At 36.2% G+C, this 17522-nt stretch overlaps 2 protein-coding genes across 6 annotated transcripts in view; both read right to left on the bottom strand.

The window, feature by feature from the left end:
* Positions 1-4131: 4131 nt before the first annotated feature.
* TEX30 (testis expressed 30) lies at positions 4132-11093 on the bottom strand. Of its 4 annotated transcripts, none has more exons than XM_077158619.1 (6): positions 10968-11093; positions 7498-7571; positions 6785-7015; positions 5934-5985; positions 5265-5470; positions 4132-4565 (listed from the first exon to the last, which is right to left on the bottom strand). In XM_077158619.1, the coding sequence occupies exons 2-6, from the start codon at positions 7510-7512 to the stop codon at positions 4392-4394; spliced, it is 678 nt and encodes a 225-aa protein (XP_077014734.1). In that variant the 5' UTR covers positions 7513-7571; positions 10968-11093; the 3' UTR covers positions 4132-4391. The 4 variants fall into 4 exon arrangements, with proteins under 4 accessions (XP_077014734.1, XP_077014736.1, XP_077014735.1 ...); XM_077158621.1 differs by lacking the exon at positions 10968-11093 and adding an exon at positions 10780-10940; XM_077158620.1 differs by lacking the exon at positions 10968-11093 and adding an exon at positions 10646-10773.
* A 4610-nt stretch (positions 11094-15703) lies between these two features.
* The window catches only part of POGLUT2 (protein O-glucosyltransferase 2), a 65527-nt gene continuing 63708 nt past the window's right edge, over positions 15704-17522 (bottom strand). For both annotated transcript variants that reach the window (XM_077158626.1, XM_077158625.1), the window contains one exon: positions 15704-15951. In XM_077158626.1, the coding sequence (XP_077014741.1) occupies positions 15934-15951 (18 nt within the window). In that variant the 3' untranslated portion in view covers positions 15704-15933. The remainder of the gene's footprint in view (positions 15952-17522) is intronic.

Here is a 17522-nt window from a genome sequence, read left to right on the forward strand (position 1 = left end):
ACAAAATGACAAATACTGCATGGTCTCACTAATATGAACTAACATTAAAGAGTAAACTTTGAGAGTTAAAGTTGAGAATACAGGTTTTCAGAAGATAAAATAAGGTAGAATTAAGCATTTGGTGCTGAAGGAATACAGATTGTGCAAAAGGACTGATTGTAAAAATTCAGAGATGGATAGCACAATACTCTCTCATGATAGCACAGTACTGTAAAGTACACAAAATAAAGCTGAATGTGAGTATGGTTGAAAAGGAAGAGTAGAGGCATATATGACATCAGAAGGAAAGATAGAAGATAGACAGGAACTGCATAACTTAGTGAAACCTAGAGTGATCAATGATGATGATTAAATGTACAAATATAAGAATGTTTATGCATGAGAGAGAACAAATGAACATCAACATTGCAAGGTGTTGAAAATGGGATGGTGTGCCAGTTTGAAAGAATTATGTTCCCTAGAAAAGCCATGTTTTAATCCTGATCAGTCTTGTGGAGGCAGCCTTTTCTTTTAATCCCTATTCCCTACTGTAGGTTGGAAAATTGATTAGATCATCTCCACAGAGATGTTACATGCCCAATTGCAGGTATTAACCTTTGACTAGATGGAGCTGTGACTCCACCCATTCCATGTGGGTTTTGATTAGTTTACTGGAATCCTTTAAAAGAAGAAACATTTTGGAGAAAGTGAGAGAGTGACTAGAACCATGACAGCACACACAGCCAGAGACCTTTGGAGATGAAGAAGGAAAATGCCCTTTGGGGAGTTTCATGAAACAAGGAGCCTGGAGAGAAAGCTAGCAGATGTTGCCATGTTTGCCATATGCCTTTCCAGTCGAGAGAGAAACCCTGAATGTCATCAGCCTTCTTCAACCAAGAAGGCTTCTCCTATCTTTCCTTGGATGCCTTAGATTGGACATTTCTATATCCTTGCTTTAATTTGGATATTTTCATGGCTTTAGAACTGTAAACTTGCAACTTAATAAATTTCCCTTTTTAAAAACCATTCTGTTTTTCTGATATATCATATTCCAGCAGCTAGCAAACTAGAACAGATGATATACATGTGTGCCAGTTTGAAAGGATGTATGCACCCTGAAAAAGCCATGTTTTAATCCTAGTTCCATTTTGTAATTAGGATTAATCCCTATTCAGCACTCTATGTTTGAAACTGTAATTCAATCACCTCCCTAGAGATGTGACTCAATCAAGAGTGGCTATTAAACTGGATTAGGTGGAGACATGTACCCACCTATTTTAGGTGGGTCTTAATTACTTTACTGGAATCCTATAAAAGAGGAAACAGTTTGGAGAAAGCAGGAGATTCTGAGAGAACAGAGAATGACATAGCCACGAGAAGCAGAGAGTCCATCAACTGGCGATCTTTGCAGATGAAGAAGAAAAACGCCTCCTGGGGAGCTTCATGAAACAGGAAGCCAGGAGAGAAAGCTAGCAGATGACCCATGTTTGCCACATGCCTTTCCAGATGAGAGAAAAACCCTGATTGTGTTTGCCATATGACTTTCCACTTGAGAAATCCTGAACTTCATCGGCCTTCTTGAACCAAGGTATCTTTCCCTGGATGCCTTAGATTGGACATTTCTATAGACTTGTTTTAATTGGGCCATTTTCTCGGCCTTAGAACTATAACCTAGAAATTTATTAAATTTCTCTTTTAAAAAAACCATTCCATTTGTGGTATATTGCATTCGGGCAGCTAGCAAACTAGAACAGGAAAAAAAAATACAATCAATGCAAGCTAGGGTCTATAGTCAACAGTAGTTTTGGAATATGCTTCCACTGAACGTAACAGAAGCATTTTACCAACACTAAATGGCAACAAGCATGGGATATGGAGGAAGGGTATGGATTCTTTGCAGAAGGAAATATCTTCATATAGATTGTGGTGGTGAAGGCATGGCTATGTGATTATACCAGGTGCCATTTATTTTTCACTTAGGTTGGATTGTATGATGTGTGAATAAAACTGTTTAAAACTGAACAGAGGGAAACAAGTGCTGGAGAGAAAGTGGAGAAAAAGATGTACCTATTCCCTGTTGGTAGGGAAGCTGAGAGGAGCAGCCCCTCTGGAGGGCAGTGTGGTGTTTCCATAGGAGGCTAGGGGTGGGGTTGCCATGATCCTGCAACCCCATTGCTAGAATATACCTAGAGGAACTGAGAATGGAGACAATAATGGACATTTGCACATTGGTGTTTATGGTGGCAGTATCCACAATTTGCAATGGATGGAGGTGGCCTAAGTGTACATCAACTAATGAACAGAAGGGTCAACTGTGGTGTATATGTAAAATGGGAAATTGAGTGGCTGCAAGAAGGAATGAAGTTGTGAGGCATGCAGCTAGGTGAATGAACTTTGAAGGCAGTATGAGTGAAATAAGCCAGGAACAAAAGACAAGATATTGTAATTCCTCACTAATGTGGACTAACTACAGTGTGTAAACTCTGAGAATTTAATTCTGCTCTTACAGCAGTCACAATTATTCCCGAACTTTAAGTTATTTCTAAATTTGAGATATTGTGCTCTTTGTGTATATTCTGGTTGGTCCCTGGAACTTTGGGTATCAGCATGACACCTGTGATTCAGAGCTAGAATTCTGCAGTTATGAAAGTCAGCACTACCCCATACAACAATTGTTTAAAAAGCTGAAAAAGACATTAGATTTCTATTAGAAATATGAAGCTGATCTGAGTAGGACTAAGGTTAATCAGACTAAAGGGTAAACGAATGATATGATGATTGAGATAAAACATCAACTTCTGTGTGAGACCAAAGATGTTTTTAGTGCAAAATTTACATTTTCTGTAACACACTATCTAATTTAACTTGTATAGTCAATTTATTCAAACACTGTAATTACATGGAACCTTGAATAGGGAGTGAGATCATGTTGGTTTGTACAGATTAGTGTGATATCCCAATACAACCCAGAGTAATCTGGGCAGAAAATAAAAGGTACTTACAAAGTCCCTTTAAGGGACTGAGGAAAAATGTGGAAATATATCAGGAAGACCTGATAATTCTCACAAGCATTGGGGACTGCCAATTTAATAGGCCAAGCCCTTGATCTTGGAGTTTGCCCTTATGAACTTTATTCCAGTAAAGGGAAGTTAAACTACTCATAATGATGTCTAAGAGTCACCCCCAGAGAACCTCTTTTGTTGCTCAGATGTAGTGTCTCTCTTGAAGCCAACTCAGCAGGTAAACTCACTTCCTTGCTCCATATGTGGGACCATGACTCCCAGGGGTGTAAATCTCCCTGCCGATGTGAAACCTGACCTCTGGGGATGAGCCTAGCCCTGGCATTGAAGAATTGAGAAAGATTTCTTGACCAAAAGGAGGAAGAGAAATGGAAAAATAAGTTTGTTTCAGTGGCTGAGAGATTTCAAATGGAGCCAGGAGATCATTCAGAAGGCTATTCTTATGCATTATATAGATATCCCTTTTCAGTTTTTGGTGTATTGGAATAGCTAGAGGGAAATGCCTGAAACCACTGAACTGTAATCCAGTAGCCTTGATTCTTGAAGATGACTATATAACTAAAGAGCTTTTACAGTGATTGTGAAAACCTTATAACTGACACTCCTTTAATCCTGTAAATGGACAGCTGAGGAAGAAAACAAAGACAAAAAATAAATAAATGATGGGGGGAATAGGGGGTATGGGATGTTTTGGCTTTTTTTTACTTTCTATTGTTTATGGAGTAGTGTAAATGTTCAGAACCAATTGTGGTGATGAATGCACAACTATATAATGATACTGTGAAACACTGATTGTACACTTTGGATGATTATATGGCATACGAATATCTCAATAAAATTGCATTTAAAAAAAAAAATCAATGTTCTGGGACCCCATATATGAAAATGACCTTCTTTACTGATCTCTGATACTTATTAAATGATTAGGTAGAAATATACACCCTATAAAACTCTGATTGACTTAATTTAGTAAAGTTTTTAGTTGTTTTTAAATTTTTTGTTTTTCTTTTTTTACATTTTTAATGCATTTTTAAAATGTAGTAACATTTTGTTTTCCCTTCTTAAAGATGGCACTGCTCCATATGATTAGTTTCTCAGCTGCGCATCAATAAGACAAAAGTATCAATGCTGGAAAAAACAAATTTTAATTTTTTTCAAAACTTAACTATATTAATGAAAATAAATTATATTTAGACAACTTTCAATATTTGTACATCATCTTTATACAACTATAACAGTGCTTTCAACATTAATTTCACAATTAAAACGTGCTTAAAAAATGAGGGAAAAGAACATTTAGTCTGAAATACATCTCATATGCTGAGGTATGCTGTTCTTTATCAAATTAACCGTACTTGTATTCAAGATAGCACGGTTTTTCACTAATGACAATTATTTCTTGTCCATTTCAGTGATTTCTTGGATCCAAAACAAAATCTGTGTATTTATTTCTTTGAAAACATCATTTGTTGACCGTCCTCTCACAGCCATGGAATGATTTGCCTTTTCAATCCAGTGGATTTTATTAGGAGCTTTCATTTTCTGTGTCACTCTTTCCAACAAGTTCTAAAGAAACAAAAAGAAGAGGATACCAGACTAATTCTCTACTGGCATTTAATAAAAATGACTCTTCCCTGCTTATGCTAATATTCATCCACCCAGTGTTCATTAAATAACTACTCTAAAGACAACTTTCTAGGCAATGGAATGTGTGAGGAAATGTCCACTAAAGTGGCATTCCATTTCTCTGATACAGCAATGCCCAAAACATATCAAACTTTTATTGCTGACAATAAAAAGTTAAACTGGAACAAAAGTAAATTCTTTCAAAGTATTTTTCCCAAGGAAATTAGATGCTCCGAGAAATACACAGTTGTTTCACAACACTGGGCTAATATTTATTAATCTGCACAAGTTACAAACCCTTTTTTAAGTCAATTTTTAAATAAATAATCTGCCTGTACATTAAAATGGGCCAAATGTACAGTCCAGAATTCCCAAATTTAGAAGACCCAAAGTATTAATCTTTCACTTTCTAAATAATAGTTAAAATGTTTTACCAACTCTCTTTCCAGGGAGATGCATTTTGTTAGTATGCTTATATTTTTTAGGTTCTTCAAAGCAACAGGGTAACTAAGGCACAAAACAAGAATTAGTCAAATTATCACTTTTTTTTAAGAGACTGAATGTTGTGGGTAGTATCTTGCTTCCTAAGATATTGCTGTCTTTCTCTTTCTCTCATTCACACATAGAGTTGTAATTCACCTTTTCACACATTTCATCTGCTGAGCCTGACACAAACAGTACAGGATCTTTTATACGAAAGAGATCTTCATCTCTGAGTTTATGTTGTTGCTTCGGATGGTGCAGTGGATAAGAAATACATACGAGACCTCGAACAAAATCATCAGCATCATCTGGCTCAATATGGCACATTACAGAAGCAGCTGCTCTTGAACCCATTGAACGACCTGAAATCAATTAAAATTAAGTCGAGTTTGAAATATAAAGTAGCAGGGATGGTGTGGCAAATTAGATTTCATTTAGTGTTCATCTGCCATATTTGTATATAGACAAATAGCTTAACTCCAAAATGTGACAATTAACAAGCTGCAAAATCCACAATGGACACCTATACCTTCATGAAGAGCTAAAAACTTGTCCCAAGTCAAATAAAAACATTTTTTTTCCTGAAGAATACTGAAAGGGTTACAGACAATCCTTGTGAAGGAATCATCGTTTGAAAGTGAATGATTCAGTGATATGAATAACAGGAGACGTCCTTGGACTACAGTAAATAAATATATAAGGTTTAAAGAAAAAATACTCCTTTAATTGGCTTCTTGTTATCATTTAATTTTAATGCTGGGTTACCTATTTCTATATTGAAATGGGAAGATTTTTTAAAAAGTATTCATAAGTATTGTAACTTACCTCCAAGGAAAACACCTGCAAGTTTGTATTCTCCTGAGGTCTTTAGATAATTCTAGAAAAATTAACCAAAAATTATAAATTCTTCTCCCATAAAATATTCCACTAGAAAACCAAGATATACTATTTCTCATAATTACTGAAATGTATAAACAGCTATGCAAAGACAACCACAAAATCTTAAGGAATTCCTTATAATACCTCATCTCCCACACTAATTCTTCTTGGAAAAGATAAGCAGCTCTTTTCCTCTTCTGGTCATGCCTTTACTATCATATATTAAGTAATACAGGCATATTTGTGAGAACATCACTTTATCTTTCCAAAAACATTCAAATGCAACTATGAATGCCAGAAAAAGCTTCCTACTAAATACAAAATTTAACATCAATTAAAAGCACTGAAAAATTTAGCAAGCTTAAAATAATTCACATTAAAAGAAAATTCAGATTTGAGTTTTATCTAGGGATTTTAAGCAACGTATCTTAAAAAACATAGAATGCAGTGCCAGATTTGTACATGTATAGTACAATAGGCAAAATATTCTAGAATTTGGGACCTATACTCTAAAGTTATATAAGTACACTAAGGGAATTATATCTGAAGTAGCTTTCTTGTTAGTATCATAGAAAAAACATTTACGATATTAGCATTTATTGCCATGGAAACGAACTGGTGGCCAAAAAAAAAAAAAATTCCAACCACAAACACCCTCAAGTACTGCTGAGTTTCTAAGGATGATGATTAAATGATTTTTTAATTAAAGTAAATGACTTCTCACAAAATTTGCCTTAAATTTATTAAGAGTATTAAACAGAATGGTCTTATAAGTAAATATAAGGAAATTTTCTTACCAAAACTGATTTATATGCCTTAATTCTATGCACAATATTAAGGCCTTTACAGGTAAATCTCAGGCAAAACAGACCATGAGATGCAAGATGGGATGCCAGTGACATCAAATGAGGAAGATTCATATCTCCTGATGCTCCATGTGTAAGAATTATTCCATATGTTAAGCTCTTGTTAGGTACCAAACAAACAGCATCTAGCAATTTATTTCCAAAAGGTATTTTTAATTTAACCTGGAATTCAAGAAAATAAAAGGATAAAAAATTACTTTCTTATCTATTCAGACAACTGGATAATTATACTTATTCGTTCTGAAAGCCTCATGATTTATGAATTTTTAAGTCTTGGTCTCCAAATAAAGAACAATATCAATAATATCTATTGTGTGTCAGGTACTATTATAAGTGCTTTGTATGTAATAACTCATTTAACCTTCCTAAAAATTCCAGGAAGCAAGTACTATTATTATCCCCTACTTTACAGATGAGGAAACTGAGGAATAGTAGGTGTACTTACCAACAGAATAAGTATGTAGCCAAGATTATATAGACATTAGCTAGGATTCAATTCTGGCAGTTTGCTCCAGTTCTTATTCTTAACTACTAATACTATACTGCTTCTTACAGTACAAATTGAAAGAAAACTACTTAGAACCATATGATTACCAAAAAAGGAAGAAGGCTGAAGTTGCAGAATATATGAAAATATGTATTACCTCTGTATGACTCATTTTCACTGATGAATTACAAACTTAAAGTGCCTTACATCTGAGAAGCAAAGGACATCTCCCTGAAAAGAAGATTCTGTGGTGAAAGGTGGGTTGGTAGACATGGATATGACACAAGAACTATGAATGAACATGTTCAGTAGCTAAAGCAAATTTAGAACGATTTCTCTAAGAACTGGTATTTTTACATGTATATTATTTAACTAATGAATATTATCCTAAAGGTTTCTGCAGGCACTTGGAATTAGTTACATGGACAGGTGTGATGGCAGATGTTATATAAGATAAAGCAAATGTGATACATTACTATGGAAGCTTTAAGATAATTCAAATCAAAGTAGGACGCTGTATCTTAGCAAAAAAACAAACAAACAAACCTACATGTGTATACATCTATATGTATAAAAGATGTATTTATTTTTCCTAAGTATCATCATTCTCAAACAACTACCATTTAATTTCACAGCATCTTTGTATTAACCATTTCTTTCATCATTATTATTCCCAATTCTTTGGTCCTGTAATACAAGTAAATACCCATACCTGTAGACATGTGACCTTGCAGTATGTCCCAGTAGGCAGAGTATACATCTGACTTTTGGGCTTGGCTATGATTCTTTTGACCAATGGAGTATGTGTGGAAGTTTCTATGTGTCTCCTCTGAGGTGAGTCATGGCAAATTTCCACCAGCCCTTTTGAGCTATCACTCTGCCATGATAAAATCTTGCCCAGGTAGTTTTATGTTTTTCAGTCTGGGTCCCAGAATCTACAGAACACATGTGAACTCAACACTAAAGCTTAGAATTAAGCACAGATCAGCCTAGATCAGCTAAATCATAGCTGACCTGAAGAATCATCAGCATGAAACATATTAAGCTCGCTGATATTTTGGGTTTGCTATATAGGATTAGTATGGCAGAAACTTGATTCCTTCCTATTGTTAGAGATCTTTTATTGGTCAGGATATTATCAAAATCAGGATCTCCATTACTAACCCATTTTTTTCCCATTAATATACTTTCATTTATCAAAGAGGTAAAAATCACACGGTTCAAACTGAGAAGGTACCAAGAATATATAGGAGAGAGTCTCCATCATTCATCTTTTGCTTTGCTATCTCGATCTCTCCAAAAGCAGCCCGTATTACTAGCTTCTTGTGTTTTCTTCCAGAGATATTCTATACATATACTATTAACTAATATATTCATTTTCCTCTTTAACAAACTGGTGGTATATTTTCCCGAGCCCCCCTCCCCACTTAATATATAGCATTAGGATTGCTTCATATCTTTTCACAATGAGTTTCTTTCCTTCATTTCTATGACTGCAGAGTAAACCATGGAAAGGCCATACATAATTTATTCATCAACCATCTAAGAACATTGACATGACTGTTTCCAATCTTTCGCTACTACAATACTGCAATGAGTGCACTGTACTTATTTCACACACAATTGATAATACCTGTAATTCCTGGAAAAGGAATTTGTGTCAAAGCACACGTTCATCTGCAATTAATATTTTAAATATACTCATTTTTAAATTGGTAATATACACACATGGTACAAAAGCTGAATGAACAAAAAATGTAGTGAAGTCTTCTCACATTCTTCCCCAGTCACCAAGTTCCTTTCTACCCCAGACATATTCATTTTGTGGTCAACCTATTGTATATGTTTTCACGTGCATATGTGTGTGTGTGTGTGTGTGTGTGTGTGTGTGTGTGTGTTGTAGTATTCTTTTACTTGAGCCTGGAGGGTACTAGTCTGGCCAAAAAAGCTCTGGGAATTGAGTCAGAGAAGGGCATGAGGGACTTGAACATTCAGTGAACACATATTCACTTAATCCCTCTTTTCATAAAAATAGCCCCACAATTAACTATGCCTGTAGTATCCCTGTTCAAAGATCCTCTGCTTTACTGACGCAAAAGAATAAGCTTCCCAGTCCTGGGCAGCGAAAGGCAGTCACCAAACAGTGTAAAATACGGAAGGGAACTTAGATACCCTATTGCTTCTCAAACAGCTTTGACCTAGTCATCCTTATTTAAGGCCCTCACACCACCTCCTAGCACCACTACCTTCACTACCAGTCCTAGAGGGGTCCAGTACTGACAGTTTCAGTGTATTCTGAAAGTTTGTGGTTTATATAGAATTGTTCCTCAACAATTTCCAAAAGTAGGAAATCCTACTTTTGGTTTAGAATTAAGTTAAGGTTTGCGAGGATATTCGCTTTCTAGAGTCCAATATTTTATTGTTTTCCTTTCCTATTCTCCCCACCCTTGTGGGCTTATGTCTTCTAAAGATCCTTTTAATCTAATTTTAGTGAGAATTTAGGAGGGAGTAAAATTGGATGCACGCATTCAATCCACTCTCTTAACTTAGAATACTGCACTATTCCTTACCAACATGGGATCTGGTAACATTTTTCAGGAAAGCCCGACTGTTTTACTCACGAAAACCCGAATTTTTTTTACTCCCCTCTACACTTTATGATGACCAGTTTATTATTCACAACTGGTGCCCACGTTGTGGAGTACTTCAGAAACTGAAACTGTTCCATAAAGTAATACCAAAGCAACCTGGTCTAGACAGACTAGGTTATAATCGTTGGCTTTGGATTCAGATATGGTGTGTTTGGAATCCTGAATCAGCCTCTACGTCTTCAAATGCAAACAGATAATAACATCAACCTAATGGAGACGCTGTGATTATTAAATGATAACACATGTACGTATTTAATGCTGCAGCGTCCACTGGTAATGAGCATTCAACAGCAATATTTATTACAATTGATATTCATTTCTTATACTGAAATCATACCTTATGCTAAAACGATCAAAATTCTACAACCACTTTAACTTGTAATTAAAACTTGGTTCATAATACAAATACAAACGCGTCTACAGCACTATGCTGGAGGTCACAGGGCAAACAAAAACGTTAAGAGTTCACGCCTCTTGGGGAGGGGGGTGGGGTCTGTACCTGGTCGAGTAAACGCCAAGCGATATAAGGGTAAAATTTTAAAACCAGATTTCACAGGAGTTTAAGATTAAAAGGTACTTGAGAATCATATTTATTCACTCTTCTAATCCATTCAACAAATGCGACGCTGTGGGTCGAAGGACCCCGGAACGAACCTCTCAAATCGAGGAGGCTGCTCGGGTCCAACCACCGAGTGACTGGTCGTGATAAACTGAATCCTTTCCGCTCTCCCAGTCCGTCCCCCTCCCCACACTCCGCTCTCTTAATCCACAAAGCAGAAGAATCTCACCACCAACTGGTGCCCGCCCCACAGGCACGAAATTTACACAGACCGCCTCACAGATTCTGACCAACAGCCCCTGAGGAGCGACGAACGCGAGCTTGAAACGCCTCGAGGCAGGGCCGGCAGGCGGGCTACCACTCCCTCAAGAAGCCGTCCCTCAACCTGGCCGTTCCAACCGCCACCGCCGCACTTACCAGGGAAGGGAAAACTGGCCAGGTACACCTAACCACTCTCTCTCCCTTCAGGGAGCAAACTACCACGCTCGAAGCGACCGCCTCGCCGCACCGGCCAGCGCGTTCAGCTACGGCGCACGCGCGCCCTCAGGCCCCGCCCCCAGACGCGCCAATCGGGCCGCGGAGCATGCTGGGAATGGGAGTTTTCTAACCCGCCTCCGCTCTGCGAAGTTCCCGCGGATTCCTGTGGGGTTGTGCGCGTTCCTGGCCGCCGAGCTCCGGAGGAGTGAGCCTCTTCTCATAAACGCATGGGTGACTGAAAAAACAACTCCAGTCGGCCTTACCCCAATTTGTAGCATTCTGGGCCCTCCATATCCCATATTCATTCTAACAGTATTCAGGTGAAAAAAAACGGAGTCATCTGTGATTATTCTGTTTTCCTCACACCCCATAATCAATCCGTCAAATCCTGTCAATCCTGTTGGTTCTATTATTATTTTTATTACTAATATTATTATTATTATACTAGAAGTTTTAGGTTTACATAAAGATCATGCAGAAAATGAGTTCCCATATACCCGCCCCCATTTTTACATTTTTGCATTAGTGTGGTACCTTTGTTACAGGTAAATGTGCCATTAATATACAGTTCACATTAGGGTTTACTGTGTTGTACAGTCCTATGGTATTTTTTCTAACACGTACCACCTAAAGTTTCCCCTTTTAAATACATTCAGATATAAAATTCAAGGGTGTTAATGACATTTACGTTGTTGTGTTTACCATCACCACTACACATTACAAAAACTTTCCTATCACCTCCCCAAAACTCTTCTATCGCCCCCAAAATGTACATCAATTAAGAATGTACCTCCCTATTACCTATTTTTAAGTACATACAGAATCCAATCACTTCTCACGCTTCTACTAGCCTGGTCCAGTCCTCCGGTCCTCATCCCCCATCATCTTTGCCTGGATTATTGAAATAGTCTACAAAATGGTCTCCTGCTTCCATTCTTGTCCCCGTGTCCTTACGCTGTTAGCATCAACAGCCAGCTGGGGCCTAATGAACTGTAAACCACTCTCCAAACCTTCCAAAGTCTTCCCATCTGACTCAGAACCAAGGCCAAAGGCTTTACCAACCTCTAGATCCTATATTATCTGTCCCCTCACCTCTTACCTCTCTAACCTGATGTTCTAACATTCTCCTCTCCCTGGTTTCTTCAACGCTGGCACTAGCCTCTTTGCTAGCCTGGTGTCCAAACCCAGCAGGCAAGCTCCCACTGCAGGGCTTTGGTCTTGACTGTGCCTTGATTGAGATCATAGTGACTGTTCCTGCGACTAACTGGGGTCTACACTCAAATCCCATCTTCTCTGAGGCTTCCCCAGTCACCTCACCCACACTACCTATCTTTCTTCCCTTATTATTTAACATACTATTAATGTATCTTTCTCTTCCCTGGATTGTAAACTCCCCAGGAATGCCGGGGTTTGTTTTATGGTGATCCGATCTCCTGTATGTGTGGAACAATGCCTGTCAAATATTTCTTGAAACACTGAATCTTCCTGAACCCAGTACAATTGATAACTGTGCTCTTTTCTGTCACAGTACAATTCCAGAAAACCACCTATTCACTGACATTTATCATAGCATTTTCCTAAATTTACAGTCTTAACACTTTTTAATTGTTTGCTAATTTTTCTAATTGTTTTTTTTAACAACTTTATTTCCATACCATAAAATTCACTGCTTTTAATTGTACAATTCAGTGATTTCCAGTAATTTACAATCATTTGAAACTATCACCGTAATCTAATTTAAGAACATTTCCATCATTTCAAAAAGAAGCCAGTGACCATTTGCAATCATTCCCTGTTTCCACCTCTAGGCAAATGTTAATCTACTTTCTGTCTCTATAGATTTTCCTTTTCTGAACATTACCCATAAACCAAGTTACACAACATGTAGCCTTCGGTATCTGTTTCTTTCAGTTAGTATATGCTTTCAAGGTCCACCCATGTTGTAGTGTGTATCCGTATTTGATTCCTTTTTATTGCTTAATAGTATTACAACATACAGACATCCATTCACTGGTTATGGACATTTGGATTGTTTCCACTTTTTTTATTATTATAAATAATACTGCTTTGAGCATTCACAAAGAAGTCCTTTTTCATTTCTCTTGACTAGATAAATAGAGGAATTACTGGGTCATATGGTAAGTTTATGTTTAACTTCTTAAACTGCCAAACTTACTTCAAAGACATTGCATCATTTTGCAGTCCCCTCTGCAATGTATGAGGGTTCTAGTTCCTATACATTCTAACCAACAATTGTTGTTGTCTAATTTTTAAATTACAGCTATTCTACTTATGCTTTTATTTCTTCAAAAAATATTTTATTATATGTTAAAGATTTCACATATAAAAGTTTCACAGCTAAAAGGGAGTTTTCTTCCTCTGTTAGATTTCCTTTCTATTCAGACTGAAGTGTTTAAGAAACTCTCTAAACCATTAAAAATACAAACAAATTCAAAATCATTATTTCCTACCTATTATTGCTTGGCCCTTCCTTAACAATTAATGAAACAAAAAAGTTTCACTTTATTCCATGCTTATTCAATAGAGGAAGAACCATATGAGAAGCTGTAAAGGGAAAAAAGACAAACATAGTTTGAAAGTGAAAGATTGGAAAAAAATATTCCAAGCACACAGTATGAAAAAAGAGCTGAGGTAGCTACATTAAAATTGGAAAAAATTTGTATAAGAGACAAAGAAGGACACTGTATATTAATAAAACGGGCAACACACGGGTATCAGCCGAAATCTGGCAAAATCAGAATGAGAAAAACTTCTTGACCAAAACAGGGAGGAGAGAAATGAGACAAAATAATGTCTCAGTGGCTAAGAGATATCAGAGTCAGATTATTCTGGAGGTTATTCTTACACATTATATAGATATCTCCTTTTAGTTTTTAGTGTTGTTAGAATAACTGGAAGGAAATACCTGAAACTGTTGATCTGTATTCCAGCAGCCTTGATTCTTGAAGATGACTGCATAACTATGTAGTTTTTACAGGATGACCATGTGATTGTGAAAACCTTGTGACTAACATTCCTTTTATCCAGTGTTTGGCAGATGAGTTAAAAAATAAGGACAAAAAATCAATAAATAAGAGAGGGACGAGGTATGGAATGTTTTTGGGTGTTCTTTTTCATTTACATTTTTATTCTTGTATGTATTTTTTCTGAGTAATGAAAATGCTTGAAATTGATTGTGGTGGTTAATGCACAACTATAATGAAGTTACTGTGAACCACTGATTTTACATTTTGGATGATTATATGATATTAAAAAAAAAAAACTGCACTAAAAAGGGTGGGCAATGGTGGCTCAGTGGCAGAATTCTTGCCTGCTCTACTGCAGACCTAGGTTTGATTCCCAGAGCCTGCCCATGCCAAAAAAAAAATTGCACTAAAAAAAGAAGAATGTTCACAGTAGCCTTGACAGCATTTATCAAAATCTGGAACAATCAAATGTTCTACAATAGAATTAAAAAATAAACTGATCTTAAATGTTATCTACATATAAAAATGAAGGAACTGCCACTACATGCACCAGTAAGCTAGTAACAACAATAAAAATGTATGAGGCATGCTTCTATTTATATAAATTTTTAAATTGGCAAAATTAAGCTATAGTGCTTAGAGACCATATATAGGTGGTAAAACTATAAATATAAGCAAGGAAAAGATTATTATAACCATCAAGATAGTGGTTATCTGGGAGCAGAGAAGGGCATGAGATGTCAGGAGGCATACAGGGCACTCTTATTGCACCAGTAATGTTTTATTTCATAATCTGAATGGTGATTACATGAGCATTTGCTCATGATTATTTTTAAACTGCATATATAAATTTTATACTCTTCTATAAGTTTCATAATTTTAAAAATGTATAGAAAATTATTTAACTGGAAAATGGCTGGAGGGAGAACTGTTATATAAAGGAATTTGGAGGGTATATTACATTATAAAAAGATTTCTGGTTCCTTTTTTTTTCTTTTTTGCATGGGCAGGCAGGCACTGGGAATCGAACCTGGGTATCCGGCATGACAGGTGAGAACTCTGCCTGCTGAGCCACCGTGGCCCACCTTCTGGGTTCTTTTTAATTATTAAATTGCATTTGGAAGTGATTTTCCTTCAGCCATTCATTCATCCACTCAGTATGAGTCTTTCTAGTTTTGGGCATCCTATTAAACCTAGAAGAAAGGCATGGTCCGTGCAGTCAATTTGCTTAAAATCTTGTAAGGGAGAAAGACAAATAAATATATAGATACCATTTGGTAAGGTAAATACAATGATATACATATGCAGAATGTGACATCAGAGGAAATTCCTAAAATAAACATTAAAGGATGTCTAAGCCAGATGAAGAAGAGGGTGACAAGAGAAAAGCATATATAAGGGAGGTAAGGAAACGTGGAATTTTAAAGACCTGTAAGAGGACTCATTTTCCTGGACTAGAGGGCATATATTAGGTAGTGGTAAAAGATTTGACTAAAGAGGCAAGTGGGGAATAGATCATGAAAGGCCTGTATGATGTATTAGAATTAGGTTTGACTATGAATGACTGAAGATCCAAAATAAGAATGGTTTAAAACTGTCATGTAAAGCAAGTCTGGGTAAGTAGTCAGGGTAGGATCTAAACTCAATCTCTCCTTACAGCTCCATAATACAAATATAGCTAATAATTAACAAAATGCAGGTCTTTAAAATAAAGATGGTTTTATTATAAAATTCAAAATGTGTGTTTTAAGGAGAGTTATGGGAATAGTGTATAATAATAAGAAACTTATCTTCATAATTTGAACAATCAAATAAGAAATTTTATATTGTCCAAGGAATGAGTATTTTAAAAACTTTCTTCTTTTCAGTTCAGAAGAATCTTCAGAGCACCATTATTTGAATGGAAGAAATTTTTCATATCAGAGTTCATCTTTGGTCTGCAATTAAAAAGCAAAATATTTAGAACCATCAAGGAGTCTTATATGGCTACTACATTTGTCTATTAATTATTTTCCTCTAAAGATGAAAGGAAGAAAAAACTCAAATTACTGCTAAAGGCTTTTAGGGCCTAGGACTATTTCTAGAGGATCATCCAAGAGTAAATTCACAGTGTGTTTCACAGGGCTACTGATGGGGAACCCATACATCTAAGGGTCTGTATTACTGTAAAAAGCCTTGTGTTATGAATAGTAGCAGTGAAGAGCTAGAGTAGCCAATGAGTAAGAAATAAACAAAGATATCATTCCAGCTTCTAACTATTACTAATCATTGGAAAATACTCTGATTTGAAATCTCCTCAAATTCACTTGGACAAAGATAAAAAATAAAACACGAGTAAAGAGAAGCTGCCCAACATCTATTGGGAGCCAACAGAAGTGTTCTGATACCAAATCACTAACTTGGTGAGGGAATACGTTTCTATTTTGGTAATCCCTGTTTGTCACTGGCTTTAACTGGCTTTGTGGCTTTGCAGCATTGAAAGGGGTTAACACTAACCAATATGTACCATTTCTGAGGGCTAGTTATTTAGCCCTCTAAAACCGAGCCAAAATAAAATCCTAATTTGTAGCCTTTGCTGATTATCATGGTATAATACTCCCACCAGGCTAATTCCAAGCTACCAAAAATTTAACTACTGTGCAATATTCCTGAATATTTAATAATGGGTGATTTCAGATGAGCTGGTTCCATCACACCACTGGAGTAGTGGAAAACCTTCTTACAGGTAGGCATGATAATTAACAAATCTGCCTTCTTACTTTTGGTTATAAAACTGCAGTTTTGAGTTTTTCAATTCATAAACATATTGATGTTACTTAAAGAACATCAAGCTAGCACATAATATACACATACCATAGTTTAAAGAATATTTGTTTCTTCAAACAAAAAAACAATTACAATAAAAGCAAACCTCCAATTTCACATTGTATCTTTATCTACAGACAATACAATTTGATGGTCAGAAACTGGTTTCTGTAGTTCTTGCTTTGCTATATAATCCAGCCAGATGATTTGAGCTAAATTCTTAAGTGAGCTCAATTATGGTATCCATAAAATGAAGCCATCTACTAGATGATTTCTAAGATGCTTTTTCAGCCTTACAAGTCAATATGTGAACCTGAGTTTTATAAATGAAGCCATTATATGGTGGTATCAACAGCAATTGCGTTTAACTTTTAATTGAATAATATCATGAATAATCATGGTTATCTATTCATCTCTAAAATGGAATAATGACATTTACAAAACCAACCTCACAGAGAGATGAGGCTATCAGATGACATACAGGACTACATTTTGCAAACTGTAAACAGCCATCCAAATGAATGCTCACATTAAAAAAAGGCTTTCCTCAACTGCCAGGGAGCTACCTTGTCTTCTTACTCTTACACCCTTTCTTTTGAATTATTACTATCTACTACCTCTGTCTCTCAGGTAAATTGAATCCCTTGGACGTCTCAAGGGAAACTCAAATATTTGTTGATGATTGAATGACTAAAGAAATGAA

Source organism: Tamandua tetradactyla, chromosome 4 (genome assembly GCF_023851605.1).
Source record: "Tamandua tetradactyla isolate mTamTet1 chromosome 4, mTamTet1.pri, whole genome shotgun sequence".
NCBI classification, from domain to species: Eukaryota; Metazoa; Chordata; class Mammalia; order Pilosa; family Myrmecophagidae; genus Tamandua; species Tamandua tetradactyla.

Excerpts from the sequence above, each read along its gene's own strand:
- TEX30 (XM_077158619.1), bottom strand. Across the intron at positions 5,471-5,933 it reads TGCAGGTGTTTTCCTTGGAG|GTCGTTCAATGGGTTCAAGA; the intron begins GTAAGTTACAAT and ends AATTGATTTCAG. Across the intron at positions 4,566-5,264 it reads CAGATGAAATGTGTGAAAAG|AACTTGTTGGAAAGAGTGAC; the intron begins GTGAATTACAAC and ends TTGTTTCTTTAG.